At 37.2% G+C, this 20,270-nt stretch overlaps 1 protein-coding gene across 1 annotated transcript; it reads left to right on the top strand.

The window, feature by feature from the left end:
* Positions 1–7,115: 7,115 nt before the first annotated feature.
* LOC140776548 (uncharacterized) lies at positions 7,116–16,424 on the top strand. The gene is made up of 5 exons (XM_073120285.1): positions 7,116–7,574; positions 10,830–10,939; positions 11,019–11,390; positions 11,756–12,443; positions 16,047–16,424. The coding sequence occupies exons 1-5, from the start codon at positions 7,346–7,348 to the stop codon at positions 16,121–16,123; spliced, it is 1,476 nt and encodes a 491-aa protein (XP_072976386.1). The 5' UTR covers positions 7,116–7,345; the 3' UTR covers positions 16,124–16,424.
* Positions 16,425–20,270: the final 3,846 nt, after the last annotated feature.

Raw genomic sequence — 20,270 nt, 5'->3', positions numbered from 1 at the left:
GGGTTTATACGTCAATTTCTCTTTCTAGTCCGAAGTTACGAAAATGCCACTTGTTCTCTTATGCTTGTATGAGTCTCGACATGATTATCGGGCTGGTCGGGTCGGATTTGGGCCGGATTCGGACTGAGCTTTTCAGGCCAACCGGGCTTAAGTATTTGTTCACGGCCTGACCCACCAATCACTCGGGTCGGGCCAGGCCGGGCTAAGTTCGGGCCGAGCTTTTCAAGCCAACCGAGCTTAAGTATTTATTCACGGTCCAACCCACCAATCACTCGGGTCGGGCCGGGTTCGAGCCGGGCTAGAAATCTAGCCTGTTACTGCCCGTCGGCCCGTGAGAGATTGGGCTGGCCCGACCCACCAATCACTCAACCCAACCCATATTTTAGCTATTTTTAGAATTTTTTTTACTATTAGCTTCTTCTTTTTTTAATTATTTCTATACCTCCATTTAAAAAATAATTAAAATAAATCAAAAAAATTTTAAGGTGTGCTTAAAATAATGCAAAACGGTACAATACCAAAAAAATTTACTATAGCAAAAGTAAAAATATTATAGCAAAATGGGCAAAGTACTGTAGCAGAACAGCCGGGCTACTTTAGCATAACGGATGGCTACTGTAGCAAAACGGGTGGGCCTAGTTGCGGGCCAAACGGGCGGGCTTTCGGGCCGGGGTGGGCGGGCAAAAGGCTGGCCCGTGCCACCCATGGGTAGTTCGGGCTCGGTCTATCTTCCTAGAGGACATCACCTCAACAATCCTCAATATCAAAGTAAATCCAGCAGCAACGGCTTACCCAAATAAGCTTATTTGAACGTACACCCCAATAGGAGTATTCTCAGCAAAATCCTTCTATAAGGTCCGCTGTGATGCAGACTTGGCGAGCTCATCAAACCAAAGTACCATGAAGAGATTGTGGAAGATCATCTGGCGCAAGAACAACTCAATACCACGCATTAGAACTTTCATTTAGCGTTGTGTGGCGGATGCCCTTCCAATACTATTAGTGCTGAATAAACACATCTCTACCATCTCCACAACCTGCACTACTTGCAAATCAGAGAACGAGACTATAGAGCACCTTTTGGTAGGGTGAAATATGGCTAGAGTTGTTTGGTTTGCCTCGAGTTTGAGTTGCAAGTTTGACAACTGCCCCTCGAGGTTGGACCTGTGGATCATGGAGCTAAGCGACTCCTTCTCAACCGAGCAGCTATCATTGGCTTTCTCAATTATGTGGGCCATCCGGAAAGCTAGAAATAACTAGGTATTTAGGCAAGTGAAGTCTTGCCCTACTAAGATTCTAGAGGAAGCAAATATGAATGCAAACCAAAGCTCTGGCTACATCAGCCAACTGCTATTCCCAATACTAGGAAGGGAGGATGACGAGGTGGTTAACCCTCAATGGGGGAGTACATCTGCTGGGTAGATACCTCTTGGAAGGGAAGTTGCCCTGGGGGCATTGGTATTGCAATATGCGAATTGTCGAATACCTTTCGCTTGGGCAAATCTATATTCTTGAAACACTGTGCCGACGCAAAAATGGGGGAAGCAATTGCACTCTTGGAAGGTTTGAAAGAGATCCACAACATGAGAGTGATTTCTCAGTGCTGGCTTTTTAGTGACTCTCAAACGGTGGTTTAAAGCAGTCAATGCTATAGGCGATTTGGATATTAGCTGGGAGATCCTAAATGTGGTCAAAGAATGCAGATGATGAATACACAAGCTACAGGATATCAAGATACTCTTCACGAGTAGATGCAATAACACTCTTGCTCACTCTCTTGCCAGCCTAGCTGAGCAGAGAGATCCTTGTAAGATCTAGACCCACTCCCCTAAGGGTGAGGTTTGTACGTTTGGTATTTAAGGAATATATTAGTCCATGGACTTTCATTAAAAAAAAAAGTTTAGTGATCTTCTATTGCGAAATGTGAATTTTTTGAACCAATTGAATCAGCTTCCTCCAATTCCTTCGTGATTCTTTGTTTCAACTTGCAAATAGTCCCACAGATTTTTTTTTTTAATTCTCTTATTGATTTGTTAGTTTTCTACCCAGATAGTTCACATTCTAGCATCTTTCATTTACATTGGAGAGATTTTAGAAGGATCTGCTATTATTTAGATAGAGTGAAGAGATTGAAATTGACATATTTGCTCATATTAAAAATTAAAATAGAAAATTTTAAAGTTTTAGATTCATCTATTCCCTCCCTCGTAGTAAAAAGACTGTCTTTCTGTATATCCTTAGTTCTTTCTCTATTAATTGATGATTTGAGAGGATGTACTTTTTCGAATAGTTTTATATTTTTTCTGTCTACCAATTAATTCCTTTGAATGATGTGAAAATGAATAATAGATGGTTATTTTACTCTTATAAAATTGAGGGATAAGTATTAAATTATTTGTTTTAAAAGAAAACAAAGGCGATTGCCTTGTTTGTTTCAGATTGATGTTTTCAATTACTTGTCCATCACGAGTTTAATAATTATGGATGATGAGATTTATATTTGAATTGGGGTTGGGGAGAGATACGAGGAGAATTCGAAGGTTTAATAATAATGGATGATGAGATTTATATTAGAGTTAGAATTTGAGAGGACAAAAGAAAATTGAGTAATAAGAGAGCAAGAGTTTGAAGAAGAGGGAGTTTGAAGAAGAGGGCATTTTGGTCAATAAAAAGGTCAGATGACAAACATATGGTAAATTTCTATTTGAAACTTTAATAGTAAATCGATGTAAATACCTATTTGATAATTCAAATTGTAATTAACCAAAGAAATGATAATTAAAAAGAGTATTTGATCAAAAATAGGTTTTGTTAGAAACTTAATATTCTAATTACATTTTTAAACATCTCAATTACTACTTTATCAGTCATAAACAAAATGGAAATTTTTTTGAAAGAAAGTCCGTAGGCTGATCATTTCATTCATTTCAATCAATCGATTACAACTTGATACAAATAATGAAAGGGGGAATAGGACAAAAACTCTATGAACAAGCACTGTTACATTACAGACCGAACAACAGTTAACACAAGTATCAAAATATGTACTCAAGCACTATATAAACATAGGAGATAGAGCAATGCTTTAGAAGCAAGCCTCTCATTGCCCAATCGACAGCACTATAGGTAGAACAGCATGAGCCTTGAGAAGCTAAGCACCCAATTAAGGAGCAAGCTTAGATAGGGATACAGGCACGCTAGTGACATAGTTTAGTGAATTTAACAAAACACTCGAAGACCTCATTTAAGTAGACTTATGAATCCAAATACAGAGCAAAGATTTGCCTATTACATCCACATAGATATTTGATTCTAAAAAAAAAGTTGGCCTAAAATAGGACAAGGCAGGACAGATCCTAAAGCCAATGGAGTTAAAAGCTAGGCAAGATGAGTCGAGGCGAGGTACGGCAACGAAGGCCGAGGCGAGAGGTGACAACAGAGATAGCGAGTAGCGAGCGGGCTAAGACCGAAACCGATGACTGGTGCAAGCAAGTAGAGAATGAGACCAAGGAGATCCACAACCCTAGTCTCATACACCTTGGTGACATAGAAGCCGAGGAGAGGATCGGGTGAGTACCATGGTACTTAGCCCAGATAGCGACGACAGTCAACAACAGTGTGGATGAGGGAAAAAAATATGAGATGGGTGGTAACAGAGGAGAAAAGGGGACAAAAGAGAAAAAGAAAGAGGAAAGAGGACATATTGGAAGAGAGAAACGGAGGAGAGAAACAACATCCTCTAAGGGGAGAGAAAACCCCTCTCCCCTCCACCTAGCCAGCTAGAGTGGAGAGGAGGCGGGGAAAACTGCTGGGCCAGCAAAGAACATCAAGAGTTCAAAATGCAATTTACATGAGATGTAAAGCACAATTTTAACCCAAGAATAAAAAATTAGTAATTTTGTAATTACATAAAGTAGAGAGAGAGATACAATATTATAATCCGTAAACTAGTAGAGAAATACTATAATTAAATAAATTAGAGAAATATATCCTATTAGAATCTAATTTAATCAAGAAAGGTATTGCAACCTTCTCATCCTCGTCAGCCATTATTATTCTTATTAAGAAAGAAAATTTGTGTATGTAATTATCAAGTAAAATGCTAAGTGCTTTATATTCGACTGGCTTTCTTCTTAGGTAATGAGGTGGCAAGTGAGGTGTTTCGATGAAGTCTATTTGGGCATTATTTTTTAGAGTGGCTTATTCAAATGTTTAAGTTTTCAATAAAAAAATTGTCATTTATTTTGGTGGAGTCCAATAACTATTTTCTAAATGCTTGTCTTATAATTATTTTTTTTTTAATTTGAATGGAAAACTAACTTTTTTGATTAAGGTTTTTTTTTAAAATTTTAGAGCTTTACACATAATTGCTTCTGAAAAGTTTCAAAATATCATACTTGCCACTACATTGTTTAAAATATCATCATTGCTAGTCAAATTGTTTAACTATTTTAGAATTACCACTATGATTAGTTTTTAGTAAACTATTCCTCATAATTTATTATTAAAGTTAATAAACACATACAAATAATTAAAATACCTTTCTTTTTGGAAGTTTAGAGCGCAAAAGTTTATCAACAATTTTTATCATGCATAATTTTCTTTGTATTATAATATTAGATAAATTATTGGATAACTTTAAATTATTTTAAATAATTTATTTAAAATAATCTATGCAATAGAAACTAGTCTTTTAGAATTTTATTTTAATTTTAATCATAACTAGTTAGATTTAGTCGGCGTTAGTCAATCAAAATAACATTAGCATGTTAAATTAGAATTATAAGGGAAAAAGAGAGGGTTGGGTTATAAAATCCTCAAACACGATTTGTGAATCATAAAATATATAAAATATAAAGTGTAATTGATAAATATTCATTTTTCCAAGGAGCACAATGATTTATGTGACAATTATGATATTTTAAAAGAATGCAATATCAATTATGATATTTTGAAAGCTTTCAAGGGTAATTACGTAAAATATGTTAATTTTAACTAAGAATACTATATGGTGCTAAGGTGGATGTAACCTAAATCAGATTCCTTCTGCCTCTAACCTTACTTCCAACTAATACCACTGCTCTTTAACTCAACTTTCATGAACTTAGTCTTATCCAATCAACCTACCTACCATTACTCCTTCCACCTTCTTCAAATCTCATTGGTTTTCTTCTTCTCTCTTCCTTTCTTTTGATGCAATTATTCTGATTGAGTTAAGAAACTTTGCTCATTGCTCACCAAATCTTTTAACTATTATAGGCTTCCTTGTCTCTTCAAGGAAAGACTTTTGACTTCCACCCTCACTTCCCACTCATCCTTGTTTATAGTTATTAAAAGAGGAGTTATCACATGCAATGCCTTTCTTATTGCCTTTTATTTGGGGAGTTATATTAATTGTTTGACCAAATTAAGAGTTTGAAGGCATGAATGCAAATTAATATTTGCCATCAATAATGCCTTTCCTCTTCTTCTTTTTTTAAATTTTTTTTAAATGGTATAAAGAGCAAACTATATAATGGGACCATGAGGAAAAAAACAATATTCTTGTCGAGTGGCATTGATTGGTGATCATAAAACCTCTCACTTAGGGCCAATTAATACAAATTGTAATTATTCTTGCCAAGTCTCTGTAGATATTTCTAGAAATGTCAACTGTGATAGTTTGACCTTTATATGTTCAGACTGGGATCCATCAATGATGCGTATCTGATGATCTATCTAATTGCATCTGCTCCAATTATATAGCTTAAGACTGATAGAGAAATGGTGTTTAATTCTTTTATATACTTTGACAATAATATCTGAACTCATATAAGTATTTATCTTTCTCATTTTTTTATGACCAAATTAATTTATATTTAATTCAATAACTGTACAGGGCTTGAGCTCAGCTCTAAGTTTAGCTCGTTAATACTCAATCAAGCTCGATTAACTATTTTAAGCTTGATTTGTAAAATAGGCTCAAAATTAATTTCATAAGTCAGTTCAATCGAGTTCGACTCAATAAGACTCGAAGACCCATAATATAATATTTAATATTTATGACTAGTATGACCCATAATATTACTAGGCTCCATTTAGGTTTGAATTAATTCAAATATGAAATTATTTATTGAATGACTCATTTAGGTCTTGAGATCAAAATTGGGCTCAAAATTAAATTTAATTCAAAGTTGATCCTCAATTATACCCCTATTTATAAATAGCAGACTAATTTATCTCCTTGTGCCGTTGGGAAATTTGTAAATAAGACCTAAATTTTATCAAATTGGTGATTCAACAACCATGCCCTACCACAATTTGCTCTAATTCAACTCCCCAAACATTTTTAGACAATCTCAAGAAAGCATCCAGATTGCCGTTACTTTCTCTAACAGTCCCTAACTATTTAACTAATTACTATGCCAAAAGTGCATCACAAGTCAGTAGTAAATTATTAGTAATCAGTAACCAAGGTCTCCTTTTCCAATTATCAGAAAAGATAGAGGGCCCGATGCGAAAAATGTAGGGTGCTGTTAGTAAATTTCTCCCCTTTTGTTTTGCAGCTACGAGGCCGCGAGTGTGCGGATAAACACACCCTTCAGTTTCCACAATCCACACCTCCGCGTGCTGAATCTTACTGAAATGTGGCGTGTCTCCGCCGAACCAAACGGCGTGTACTTAACACGTGCAGACCCCTCCGAGTCGTCGCCACTCCTGCGAACCGACACGGATTCTTAGCTGTCCCGTGCGGGACAGGTGTTCCGTCACGTCGGCGTACCGATCTCCAGCCGTCCATTGTTCCTCCACTCAAAACTGACTGCTGGATTTTGTCCACGTGTAATCCGAGGCGATTCCCTTTCGACCACGAGATGGATAGCGACCTCATGTCACGAGATCTCGCAGCGTGTACTCCTTCCTTCTAACTTACGCCGCCGTGGCGTTTGCCCCCCGCCCCCTATCCTACGCACCCACTCTAATAAAAGAAGATTAAAATTTTGAATTGCCGAAAAAGTTCAAACGGATAAACCACCATTTTGTCTTAAGATCCCCCGTAAAATTATTAGTTATTGTATTTTTTTACAATTTAACCCCTATAATAATAAAGAAAAATGGAGTAAAATGGAAGTCATAGTACCACCACCGCTCTCTATCCTCTGTTGTTTAACTCTCACTTTCTCTCACCTTCCTTCCCCTCTCTCTCTTCTCCTTGGCTTCTTCCCATCTCCTCTCTTCTCTTCCACAGAAACCCTAATCTTAGCCCTAGTTCTCGATCCCGTTACTATCTTTGATCTGGATCTCGGCACACGGCAATGGCGGCATTTGGGGAGGAAGGTGGGGATGGGGACTGACGAGATCTGCGGCAATGGGCAAGGTCGATGAGGAGCAGCAGGCGGGGTCCGGCACGCCGGAGTCGGCGGATATAACCGGAGGTAATGCCGACGGAGGTAGATGCTCAAGATGTGGGAGGATCGTGCGGCTGCGGTGCGTTGCGGCGCTCATCCTCGGCGCCGCCGTGCTGCTCTCAGCCGTGTTCTGGTTGCCACCGTTCGTCGGACGGCGAAGGGGTGCGGATCCCGGACATGTCCATGGAGGTGAGGATGGGGGAATGCTGGGGATTATATTGGTTTCTTGGTTGGATTTGGGGCGCTTTTAGGATCTGGTGTTTCTAGATCTGATCTTTCTTGATGTTCTGGTAGATAGTATTAATGATTCTATATTTTTTTAATGTAATTTTGTTTGTAGGTTATTTTATCTGTGGTATTATGGACTTGCATATGCTGATCTTAAGACAGGATTTTGGAGAAATTCGTGTTAATTTAATGTTCTTTTATAATAATTAAGAGCTTATCTTTGTCATTTACCTGCTTTCTTCATATTTCTATAGATTCGTTTTCTAGAGAGTAGGCGAGTCATTGCATAATACCAGTAAAACCAAGCCATTATCCGAGTTTATTGAATTCTGAGTGACACATGGTTTTTACCTGATTTGGAGGAATTTTAAGTCTGAGGATATTGATAGGCATCTGACTGCCTTTGTTTTCTAGAGAGTAGGTGGGTCATTGCATAATACCAGTAAAACTAAGCCATTATCAGAGTTTATTGAATTATGAGTGACATGTGGTTTTTACCTGATTTGGAGGAATTCTAAGTCTGAGGATATTGATAGGCATCTGACTGCCTTTGCTTATATAACTTCAGTGCAAATTGAGACTGGTGGAAAAAAATGTTTGACTTGGGAGCACTCTTTGATCTAATAGGGAAGTCAGATAAATTTTGTGATTTTGAGATCTTTTGAACTTGTTTATCTATATCGTTTAACATTGCGGTAGTAGGGTGATCACCTTAGTTGACAGTTGTCCCATCTAATGTTCTTTCAATCATTCGAGCTGGAAAATCTACTTATCCAATTTCCGGTTGAGGTAATAAGCTGATATTCTTTGATGTTCATTAGTTAGAGTTCTAGTTGCTGCCAATAAATGGTTTTTAAATATTCACTTTTTTGAAGTTGGCAAACCTAAATTTTTTTGGTTAAAGTTGAATGTTTGTCATAGGTATCTCAAATTTATATGATATGTTTTGTGATTGTAACTGCTTGAAAAGAGGAATTTAAATACTGGCAACTGAGCTCTCAAAATCTGCCAAGTTTAAATAGAGTTCTCAAGGCTTATATGGGCTCTGACAATGCCTTAATCTTGGTCAATTCCTAGCTTTCTCAAGGTTAGAAATACGTATCGGAATCTGGTGCATGAACATGCTTTGGTGCTATTGCCTGATGCATAGGGTCAAAGCAAACAAAAGCAAGAAGAACTTAAAAGAGGACAATAAAGATGTAATAAGTAACCTAAAATCAATCATCAAAAACTGGGCAGTAAGAATTTGCATTTAATTTGGACATTTCAATCCACTAGGCTTTGGGCAACAAATTTTAAAAGGGCATCCAGTGCATAGAGCCCTGGTAATGCAAGGACGTTCTTTCAGCCAGATAAATTGAAAGGTAGCTTTCATAAACCTTCAATCTAAAACAATTTGTTGAGATGAAAGGGGCTGCTTGGGCCACCTTTTGAGAATACATTTTGTGGTTCAATTTTTCAAGTGACTAACTGCTTTCATATGTATGGATTTTCCAGAAGAAATTGCTCTTTTGTTAATATAAGCATAATGAGACCAAGATAACATGATCAGCAACCATGATCTGTGTATTTGGGAGCTCTTTCCTTTATGGAAATTGGTAAAAATGCTTCTTATAAAGCATAAATGTCAACCATATGCAACACATGCAGGCTGAGTCATCTAGATATGGGGATAGAAGCACCTTAGATGATAGATTTATCTCTCTACTCATGCATGCTTGAGTTGTCAATGCAATATGTCCTTGTTGTATGATATGCATTGTTATATTAGGTACTCAGGATTTGTCAAAGATTCCAGTATCAACTTTCGATGCTTGGAATCTAGGCATACAGATAACACAGTTGCATGTGAGCATAAATTGCACTAAAAGTTCATATTATTCATGACAAGCTTACTTGCCTTTTTACTATGTTTTATTTGTGCTGTGAGTATGTTTAATAATGGCAGTATATCATTACTCAACTGTATTTTTGAAAGTCGCAAGTATGAGGCAATGTCTATAGTAAAGACTAGTAGACATCCTAAGAAAGCACACCCTTCTGCAAGATGTCTTATATCCTTTTGAAAATAAAGAATGACTATGAATGGTAGGAGGTAAGTAATGACAAAGGTGAATGATTGAAGACTGGTGTGCAAATTTGCTAGACGAGAGGGGAAAGAAAATTTAAATAGTTCTATCAAGTGAAGAACAATAGTTTATGGTGAAGTTTCAAAAGTTTGAGAGTTAGTTGGAGGATAAGCAAATAAGATGTCATCTGTAAGAATGCCACATTGACAAATGTTAGACGGAGGCTAGAGTACTTGATCTGTCATATGAAAATGTAAAAGGTTAAATTAAGAGCCTGAGATATGTATACTAGCTGGGGATACTAGCAAAGTTCAATCTGAATACGTAAAGCTTGCCAAAAGGGGTATTGGTTGCAGAAGTTTATCTGAGATAGCTGCCAAATTGCTCATATAAGAGCTACTGTTGGTGTAGAAGGCATGAAGCTGTACGCCAGAAGCCTGTGGTCAAGAGCCTAGCATACCAACACATAGGTCTTGGGTGTGTGCCGAAAAATTGTCATGTTCTTTGTGTCCTGTACTGTGGTGAAAGTTGCCCTAGTTGTCAAACCAATAGCCTACAAGACTCACCTTCAATAAAAAAGATAAACGAAAAAAATGAAGGAAAAATTGAAAAAAATAATCAAAAGAAGCTGAAGAATTTTGCTTGCTTTCTTACAGTTAATCACACTAAATAGAACAGTATGGTACACCTTATTGTATAACAACTCCTTGGTTCTTTTATAATGTGCATCTGGTCAATGTAGTATTTTAAGTCGAGATAAGAAGTCTAGTTGCTGAAGTACTTAATCTGACACGATATGCTTGGTCAACTAAAATTTATTGGATTGAAGTATTGCACTTCTTTTGGTGGTTCGTATCTCATGATGCTGATTGCATTCTTTAATAAATAATTAATACTCAAATAGTTATGCATAGAATTTGATAGGACAAAATGTCAGAATTGTTGATTTTTGTTCAAACTATCTCCAACTAGAGTAGACATGTTTTGTTAATACTTTTGTACATGATTTTATAATTATCTTTTTGGCTGGCTAGACTTTAATGTTTAGCTTACTGGTGATATAAGGTACTGAGAGTACACCAGATTTAGCTAATAAATGACTTAATTTATTTTACTGTAGATTCTAACCAGTAAACTCATTTTGCAGCTGATATAGTAGCAAGTTTCAGATTGCAGAGGTCACTTTTTGAGCTCAAGAAAAACATGTCACAACTTGAATATGATATTTTCGAAGAAATTGGTGTTCCTAATTCTTCAGTATGTATTCTGTTCTACTACTTTTTCTACCTCTATCCATTGTGCTTTCATGTCCTTACTAATGCCTATTACATGATAGGTGGTTATAAGTTCTCTGGAACCAATATCTGGATCGAACTGGACAAATGTGGTTTTTGGCATCTGGCCTTATCCGAGAAACTTGACTATATCGCCAACAGGGTTGAGCATTCTCCGGTCCTATTTTATGTCCTTGGTTGTAGGGCAATCAACTCTTCACTTGACAACGTCCTTGTTTGGAAATTCGTCCATTTTTGAGGTGCTAAAGTTCCCTGGAGGAATAACGATTATCCCTCAACAAAATGCCTTCCTTCTGCAGAAGCCTCATGCTGTATTCAATTTCTCTTTAAACTTCCCCATTGATGAAGTGAAGGACAAAGTCGATGAATTAAAGGAGCAGATGAAGTTGGGTTTACTTCTCAATGATTATGAGGTCTGTCTATCTGATTCTTGCAACTAAAGTCACGTAACTGATCTCTAATTAGTCGTATATCAACTTGCCAAAGATCCTCTAACATAATGAGTGCTCAGTCAAAATACAGAAATAAAGTTTTCTTCCAATATTTTGCACTTCTAAAGACATTGTGGTGATAGAAATTCACCATTTTAAAAGTAGTAGTGGCTTGGCAATGAAATAGAATATGTTGCTCCTTTCGTTCACATGCATAGTAGTGGCTTAAGACATAAGACACATATCTGGAATGTATTAAGTTACAACTTCTTGAGAGTCTTTTACTTGTAGTTTCGGTTAAATATACTTTAATTTCATTAACTAATTTCTCTTTCTGTGAAATGCAGAATCTCTACGTCAAATTGACAAACCTAGAGGGTTCAACAATTGTTCCTCCAACAATTGTTCAGACCTCCATCATTCTTGCAGTTAGAAATAACCAACCAAGGTTGAAACAGTTGGCGCAGACGATCACTAATTCGTCTTCAGGAAACTTGGGTTTAAATCATACTGTGTTTGGCAGAGTAAAGCAGATCCATCTCTCCTCTTATCTTCAACGTTCGTTGAGTAGTGGAGGTAGTGCTAGTTCACCAAGTCCAGCTCCCCAACCACATGTTGGTCATCATCATTACCACCATCACCGTCACCATCACCACAACCATGGAGGTGATAAGCATTTCCCCCCTGCTCCTGCTTCTTCTCCGAGACACAGTTACCGAACTCCAGCTCCATCTGGTTGCTGGTTTAGACATTCAGGAAAACCCAAGAACAATGCTTATCTTGTTCCATCTGTTGCACCTGATGTAGCTCAACATCATTTTGCTCCTCCTTTGGCTTCCCCTCTGCATTCTGTTGCACCTGCAGGGATCTCATTTGCTCCCACTGCTCATGAAGACCCGCCAGCTCCAGCTCCTCGACTTCCAGCATCTCCATTGCCTTCTGTGGTCTTCACTCATGAACAGCCTCCAAGTGGGAGTATACCAAGCAACAAGCCTTCTGGAGGAATGTTATCAATATCGCCTACACCTTTTACTTGTGAGTTTGCCCTGAAATTCTGGTTTTTGAGAGTAGTGTTATTTATCAGTTTAATCTCTAATTAATGCTAGTTTTATTTAAAAGGAAGTATATGAAACTATGAAATTTTGAAAATGGGAAAGATAAAGAATAAAGACAGGAAGGTAGCAAAATTTCAAATCAATGCCAAACCGACAATATTTCAGTAATATGAGGCTGTAGCTATGGCAACCATTCAGAGCCATTCCACAACCAAGAGTTTCTTGTGCAGAATTTCATTTTCTATATTATTTGTAATACAGCAGTAGTCATCTGTTCTACTCCTATGTAGATCAAAGTATCAAACTTCGTACCTTTCTTAGGTATCTTACATTTTAGTTCTCATTTATATTTTAGGATAGTACTTAAAGTTACATGCAGCATGATGGTTTTTTTAAGCATCGTCTCTTCTATCTCAATGTGTGTAGTTTATTTCTTGAATTCTTTGTATCGACTAGCATTGATGTTTCTACCAAAACTTATGGCCAGATATGCTGCTATTGTTCATAGTTGGCCACATGAATCCTACTGCACATCTGCATGGTTGCTTAAGTACTTAGGACCGCAATTTCCTTGTTTTTCAATGTATAAGGCTTTTTTCCTGTGCACCCTACTGGATTGATCCGTCCCTTTCTGTGACAATTTTGGATGTTCTATAATAGGCTTATAGATAAATTTCTATTTGTATCACTGACTTAACAGATATTAAGGTCTTCCTTTTATCCTTCGTTATTTAATTTTCAAAATAATCAATGTACATTTAAAACTACATGTAAGAAGGATGGCTGTGCTGAAACCCAGTTGTTACAGCACTGGGCATGCCTCTAATATACATAGGGTCTTTACACATGTTTTTGGTTTTGATATACGTATTAAAGCTTATATTAGAAGCTTTTATTCTTATGTCATGTTGTAAATAAACTATTTTATTAAAAATATAGCAATAGTAAAATAGAAACATGATTTCAGACATAATATGATTGAATATATTAATTAATTGACAATAGCTCAATAATTAAAATTAAAACCTAATTGAACGTATCTAAGCCAACATGTTTGTATATCAATTTTGACCCAATTTGAATGAATTTGAAATATTAGTTTTAGATTTTTTAAAATTTAGGAAAAAATTGTGGGAAAAATCTAAGCATGTTGAAATTTTAGCTATAATTAATAATCTCATATAAGCTTACCTGGTATGTTCGTATACAACTTTTGACCCAATTTAAATAAATTTGACATTAATCTAGATTTTTGAAATTTGGAGGAAATGTTTTTGGGAAATCAAACTTTTTGATTTCTACTTTTAAAAGAGTATTTTTTATAGATCTAATACTTAAATCTATGTAAAATTAACCTTTAAAAATAATTTATCTAGCAAAGATGAGCTAGATCTATCATTTGTACATCCCAAATTAGTTTTGAAAATGTAAAATAAAAAAACCTTTGTCGACCAACACAAGTCGACATAGGTCCATGCCGATTTGGCACACACCTATGTCGGCCAGCACAATTTGACACACCTCGGCGTGAGGCTATGCCATTGGCACAACTCTTGCTGAGTGTAGATACTCTATTGGCTTGACAAGTGCTAGTTGGCAGGGGGCATCCTTGCCATATAATACATATCATGTTAGGAAACTTCTCCTTCCGATTCTTTTCTCATTTAGGTACAATGAATATTTCCATCTATATTACTAATAATTTATCATTTTATTGCACCAACCTTGTGCGGCATTTGTGGAACCTCATGCACAATGACACAAGCTATGCCATCTTATCTTGTTATGTGAATTTTAGATGACACAATGTGATGTGCTTTTAATGCTTTCTAGAATGAAGAGATATAGTTGTAAACAAGTTATATAATGAAGCTTTTGAAGGTAAGACTGTAAAGTGAATAGATCTTCATTTAACCTGTTCAAGAAAAATTTTAAACCTTGCGTCCAGTGCTATATTTCTCATTGGTCGAAACTATTTCCATGTCTATAGAATTTCCTAGATTGAACCTAAATTGCAATTTAGAAGGTAGAGTAAAATTTGTGAGTTCTTTTAGAGCATTCTCATCTATCATCTTTGAATTATGCTCTATCTAACTATATATTGTTGGAAAAGACATGGATGAAAATCTAGAGAGGTAAATTTTTTAGTTTGTCATTTAGGAGTCTATGGTTTAATAGAAGGCTTGTAAAATGATGATTTGATTGTTAGATAAATGGTTGACCCAAAAACTTAAGTTGTTAGTTACGGACTAACAATGCATATCATGTGCCTTAAACACGATTTGTTGCGTGTGGTCTCTAATTTTGCATGTAGACATGATAGATAACAAGATCTACAGCCTGACACCATCGCACAACACCAGTATAAATATGAGAAAATAGGGAATAAAATGCAAATGATTATTCAACTTATGACCTTTGTAAAAACTACCATGTTAGATGACCAGTTAGTCTCTAAAAGCTAAACTGTTAGATGACAATGTATATAATGCTTTACATTTTTCTAAAATAATCTGAAACAAAATATTGAAATGCCATAAAATTATAACCTAATAGACTGGAGTTATAGCTTGTTTAGCTGGCTTCAAATGTACCTTTAACATCTGATTTGATTTTCCTATGGATAATCTAAACTCTATCTTAGTGTACAAGAGCAAATGTACCTTTTCTAATAGGTTCTTGATATAGGGCAGTCTATGGTGATTCTTTTGCATTTCACATGGCAGTACATCTTTGTTAACATGTTGGATGCTTAGTACTGCTATTTACACAATCTTTATGTGAAGGTATTTTGGCTATTATTGTCCTGGCCATCAACTCTTAATAGGTGAAATCACTGAAAACCATATTAAACAGAAATGATCAAGATGAAAAGAAGTGTACCCCATTGCTCCAATCAATGTAGGATTTGGAAGAGCAAGATGAATACAGGGCTTACCCCATCTACGATAGTGAGTGAATTCCATGAGTCAAAAATCTTCCATGAAGATGATTGCAATCTTTATCATCATTGCTAGTGACATCTTCAAATGATCGATCATAATAAGGCAACTGATTGCAACTTCACTATTTGGAAGTTGTTACTGTTAGGAAAACAGATGGGGGGCCTAAGGGAAACATTACTTCTTGATTTTGAGACTATGTTAGATTGGTTTTATCTCATTCTCACTTTCCATTTCTTGTGCTGCTTTCATTTCCCTTGTCAAACCTTAGGAGGACCGAGGACCAGTTGCTTTCCATTGCTTGTTCCTCTTTGTCACCAATTTCTATGCAGTCGGCTATTTAATAATTGACACAAAATCTTGACAATAATAAGAAAGACTAGGTCTTATATATCTTGGCCGAGGAAAATGCATAATCATATAAAGGCTAGCGATTAGGACCTAAATTAACCACCAAATTAAATGCATTGATTATTTTTGCTAATAACTCTATGCATCAATAGATAATTGCAGTGCATAGGTAGTGTTTTCTGAGTTTACACTGGAATCTCTGTGATGTGATTCTTCATCTCTTGATTTTGCTAGATCTCTCCATCTAGATTATCTTTCCTTATATAACATCTTTCCCATTATGTTTGCAGCTTCTGCTTCAGCACAGACTTCCTTCAGTTGGGCCATTACAACTCTCCTGTATTTGTTAACAACGAGTTTATTGTGAAGTATGGAGCATTTTGGTTTCTCTATCCAAATTACAAAGTCCGGTAGAAGCACGACACACAAGTTCTGGTGCTGTATCATAAGAGCTGAGAAAGTTTCCATGCGGGTGCAACAGATTTAAAAAGTTGGGCACCTTGTTTCTCTTAAGTACTTCTATTGCATGTAAATATGGAGACCATGCGAGCGGGAACGTGTTTGCGGTCAAAGCCACAGAGGTGGCAGGCCCCTTATTAACACATTCCCTTGTTGGATATGTACTATATTCAGCGGAAGATTGAATAAGAGAAAATTGTGTTTTGCAACATGCCATTTTTCTCACCTTGGGCCTTCTCTTCTTTTTGTTGATCTTTTTGCATAAGTTCTGCTCTATGGGATAGATAAATACTACTGCGTGGCGCAATGATGACAAAGCAATAGACAAATAAAATACAATGTTAGCAAAAAATAATTGTGCTTTATATATTAGAAAGGAAGTTATAAGGAGTTGGAATATATCTTTAAGATCCTTAAGATCGCTAGATAGACGAGTTCATAACATTGGTATCAGTGCTGGTTGAACTTTGAACACCATTAATGATAACAACAAGATCCATGGCCACGAGGAAGACAACCGAGGAGCATCCTCCCACCGGATTGGATCCAAGCATGGAAACTCTAACTCGAAGAGTGGATGTCACCATGGCTAGCCTTAGCCCTATTAAAAATCTTTCTTCGACATTGGAAAACACTATGAACTAGCTGCTAATTATGGTGCAAAGAAACACCAAAGTGTTGGAGTTAATCGCGGCCCAATTAGCAAACCTGACTATAGCCGAGTCCGCCACTACTGTTTCCTACTATTCTTGCTCTACCACTAGTGGTCCAAGCATCTCTAGTCCCTCCACACCAAAACACAAAGCCTTTACTGCCCCATCCAGGTGTGGTCAAGGCAATACCCATGGGTCCTTATAGGCTGGCCGACGGTGGACACGAGAACTAGGATAACTTCAATCATTTTGACAAAAATGGTGATTGGCTGGAGGAGTTAGACCTAGAACCACGTCAAACAAACTTGGAGAGGAGAAAGGACAATCACTAAATGGAGCCACATCAACCTCAGGTCAGACTTGGCTTTCCAAAATTTAGCAATGGAGACCTTGTTGATTAGCTCTACCATACAGAGTAATTCTTCGCCTTTTAAAGAACTCCATAGGATCAAAAAGTGTTGCTTGTGAGTTTTCATTTTGCAAGAATTAGCCCTCCATTGATATTAAGCTGCCGTTGCACACCAAAACTTAATTCAGTAAACAAATTTTAATGTTGATATCTCCGAGAGGTTTGGGACAACGACTTATGAAAACTTTGACTCTCTTCTCACTAAGTTGGTGCAATGAACCACCGTGCTCGCATACCAAGGAGAGTTTGATCGGATTGGTGCTTGCTGCCACCCTCCATGATTAGATTCTTGTTTTAACAAGCATGATTGGATTCTTGTTTTAAAAAGCATCTTCATTTCAGAGTAGCAAAGTGAGATCCAAGAGGACGTTTAAGCATTACATTTGAGAACTTATCGGAAGTTTATAAGGATGTCATACTCATGGAGAAAAAGCATAGATGCTTTAGGAACTAGAACAAGATACCTTGGCCTGAAGAAATCCCCATTACTTGACTCGGCCAAACTCAGTGGCTAGAATTACTACAGTAGAACTAAGGTCGTCTATTGAAAATTAAGGGCCGAAAGCTTCCCTAACCCTCCGCTGATGTAAAAAGGGGTAATAGACTAGTTGTCCGCACTTTCACACCTACATAAGTGGAGGAGTGAAGGGCAAAATATCTTTATTTCAGATGTGATGAGCACCTCATGCTGGGACATTGGTGTGCGAAAGAGTCAGGAAGTGTGACGTTGATCTATGGATGAAATGATATAGAGAACATTATTGCGGAAGAGGTTGTTAAGGAACCTCTAGAGGAGTCTAGGGAAGAGTACATAGAGGAGAACGTGCAAGTTGAGATATTGTTGCACGCATATTTTGAAACTGCCACCCTGAAAACTCCTTGAATGAATGGCTTGATTAAGAAGCAATGGATTCAAATCCTCATTGATTCGAGGAGTATGCATGACTTTTTGGACAAGTGGTTGGTTCATAAGATTGAGTTGGAACTGGAGCCAACAATAGAATTTGATGTGGCGATCGATACGATGACACCAAGCTATGGGCAGACAACATGTGCTTATAGGTAGGTGGTGATACGGGTGTAAGGCCATGAGCTGATGGTAGATTTGTACTCTCTTGCCTTATGAGGTGCTAATGTTGTCCTAGGCAAATAGTGGCTTTAGAGCTAGGTTTGATAATGTTTAATTTCAGCCATATGTGGATGACGTTCCAGCGAAATGGCAAGATGGTGTGGTTTGTCAGGAGTGAGATCGTAGACAAGCTTGACCTTTCATATGATAGTGGGGTTGTCTCAACCACTTTGGACAGGGGATGACAACTAGAGATGCCTTGGCAATTAGCAGCTCCACCTAAGGCCATAACAGATGCAACATCACGATGGCCCGAGTCAATCTTACGTTGAATTGAATTGGCTAACTTGTCACATTTTCAAATCGAATCTTTCCTTCTTTTCCAGAGTTGAAGGAAACCTATTTGGAGAGACCAGAGGTGGTTAAGCTCGAGTTTGAAAAGGAGGATCAAGCCAGTGGAGACCTCACCAAATCCATTTGAATTCGAGCTAGAGCTGATTAAATCTACCTTATTGTGCCAATCGAATGTGGTTGAATTTGAGTCATATTCGGCTCCCTCTTTTTGTTTCCTTGATGAACTGAAGATGCTTAACACAACTGACCTAGATTTATGAGTTCATTGCAGAAGGCTAAGAAGGTGTGGGTTGGACCCGAGTAAGCTCATTAGGTGACAAATCCATGCAGGGAATTGAAAAGAGAGTTAGCGGTTGGATTTGTGGTTGATATGTGTGCAACTCAACATAATGCTGATAAATGGAGAAAAGCAAAGGACTTGCTTACCGGGGAAGTATCTCAATGATATAAGGAGATTTTCTCCTTATGGTCGCTGAAGAACTTTTTAGTGACTTTTGCACTTTTGGTTGAATGTTTATCCTAGTTTAAATTAACCATTTTTCTCTTTTAAAAGCTGGTAACTCAAGTTGGGGCAAACATTCAGTCACTGGTGCAGAGATCGGCGGGGCAACATGAGATTTTGAGTTGGAGATTATGAACCACTTTTCTGACTTCACACCTTGAGGACAAGATGAGGAAAGCATTGTGGATTGATACGGTTTGGCTATAAGGGTGAACACAACCACATTGGGTTCAACACCTAGAGAGAAGTTAAGACATTTAACATACATCCCCCCGTCTATTTGTCTATTTGCTTTTGCTTTTTCTTTGTTTATTAGTTTGATTTCGCAATTAGATCGTATGATTGCTATATTTGCTTCTTAGTCATTCGCTTATATGTATTAGTCAGACTTGAGTTTGTTCGATCCGGCTAATCGAGACAAGACAAAGAGACACTTATAAAAAATATGGTGTACACCTAAGTTAACCATCTTTTAGAATATTGAAAATCCTGCCACCTTGTCTCTCTCTGTCTCCTCTCTTATTTGACCTCTCCAAGCTGTGGCCGATCATTATCGATTTGACCCTAGGTGACTATTCAGCTTCTCCCTCATCCCTTCTTCCCTTCAACTGAGCAATCCCTACACCTACACCTCCATTGCCACCACCAACCATCAAGGCCAACCACCACCACCATATTGGCTTCCATTCCACCATCCACTCCCATAGATTCATGCCTTCACCCTTGATTTACCAACCCTCAAAATCTCTAATTGTTTAAACTGTAGGATTATAAAAACTTCCCATCTCAAGGATCTGTGGTAAATTTCACTACGAATGTCGATCATTAGACGGACAGGTACGTAACAATAACTTTATCAAATCAAAAAGGAAAAAAAGAAAGAATAAAACAACAATTTCATCTATTAATAAGAAACCAAAGCTATCTCCAGGCAGACCAAGTCAATATTTATTTCCAGGCTACCAACAATGAATACATTTTTTTTTTCTCGGAAAACAATGGATATATATACCTGCACAGAGAGGTCACATAGAAATAACTCTACAAAAAAATGACTAAATCAACCTC

This window comes from Typha angustifolia, chromosome 14, assembly GCF_048772165.1.
Source record: "Typha angustifolia cultivar Huaian chromosome 14, ASM4877216v1, whole genome shotgun sequence".
Taxonomy (NCBI): domain Eukaryota; kingdom Viridiplantae; phylum Streptophyta; class Magnoliopsida; order Poales; family Typhaceae; genus Typha; species Typha angustifolia.
Note: the sequence above shows the minus strand (reverse complement) of the source record. Positions and strands in the feature narration are given on the sequence as shown.

What these genes read in the sequence shown, in the direction of transcription:
- LOC140776548 (XM_073120285.1), top strand. Translation starts at nt 7,346, where the DNA reads ATGGGCAAGGTCGATGAGGAGCAGCAGGCGGGGTCCGGCACGCCGGAG. An exon ending in TTGGTGTTCCTAATTCTTCA is followed by an intron (nt 10,940 to 11,018) that starts GTATGTATTCTG and finishes ATTACATGATAG; the next exon opens with GTGGTTATAAGTTCTCTGGA. An exon ending in ATCGCCTACACCTTTTACTT is followed by an intron (nt 12,444 to 16,046) that starts GTGAGTTTGCCC and finishes TTATGTTTGCAG; the next exon opens with CTTCTGCTTCAGCACAGACT.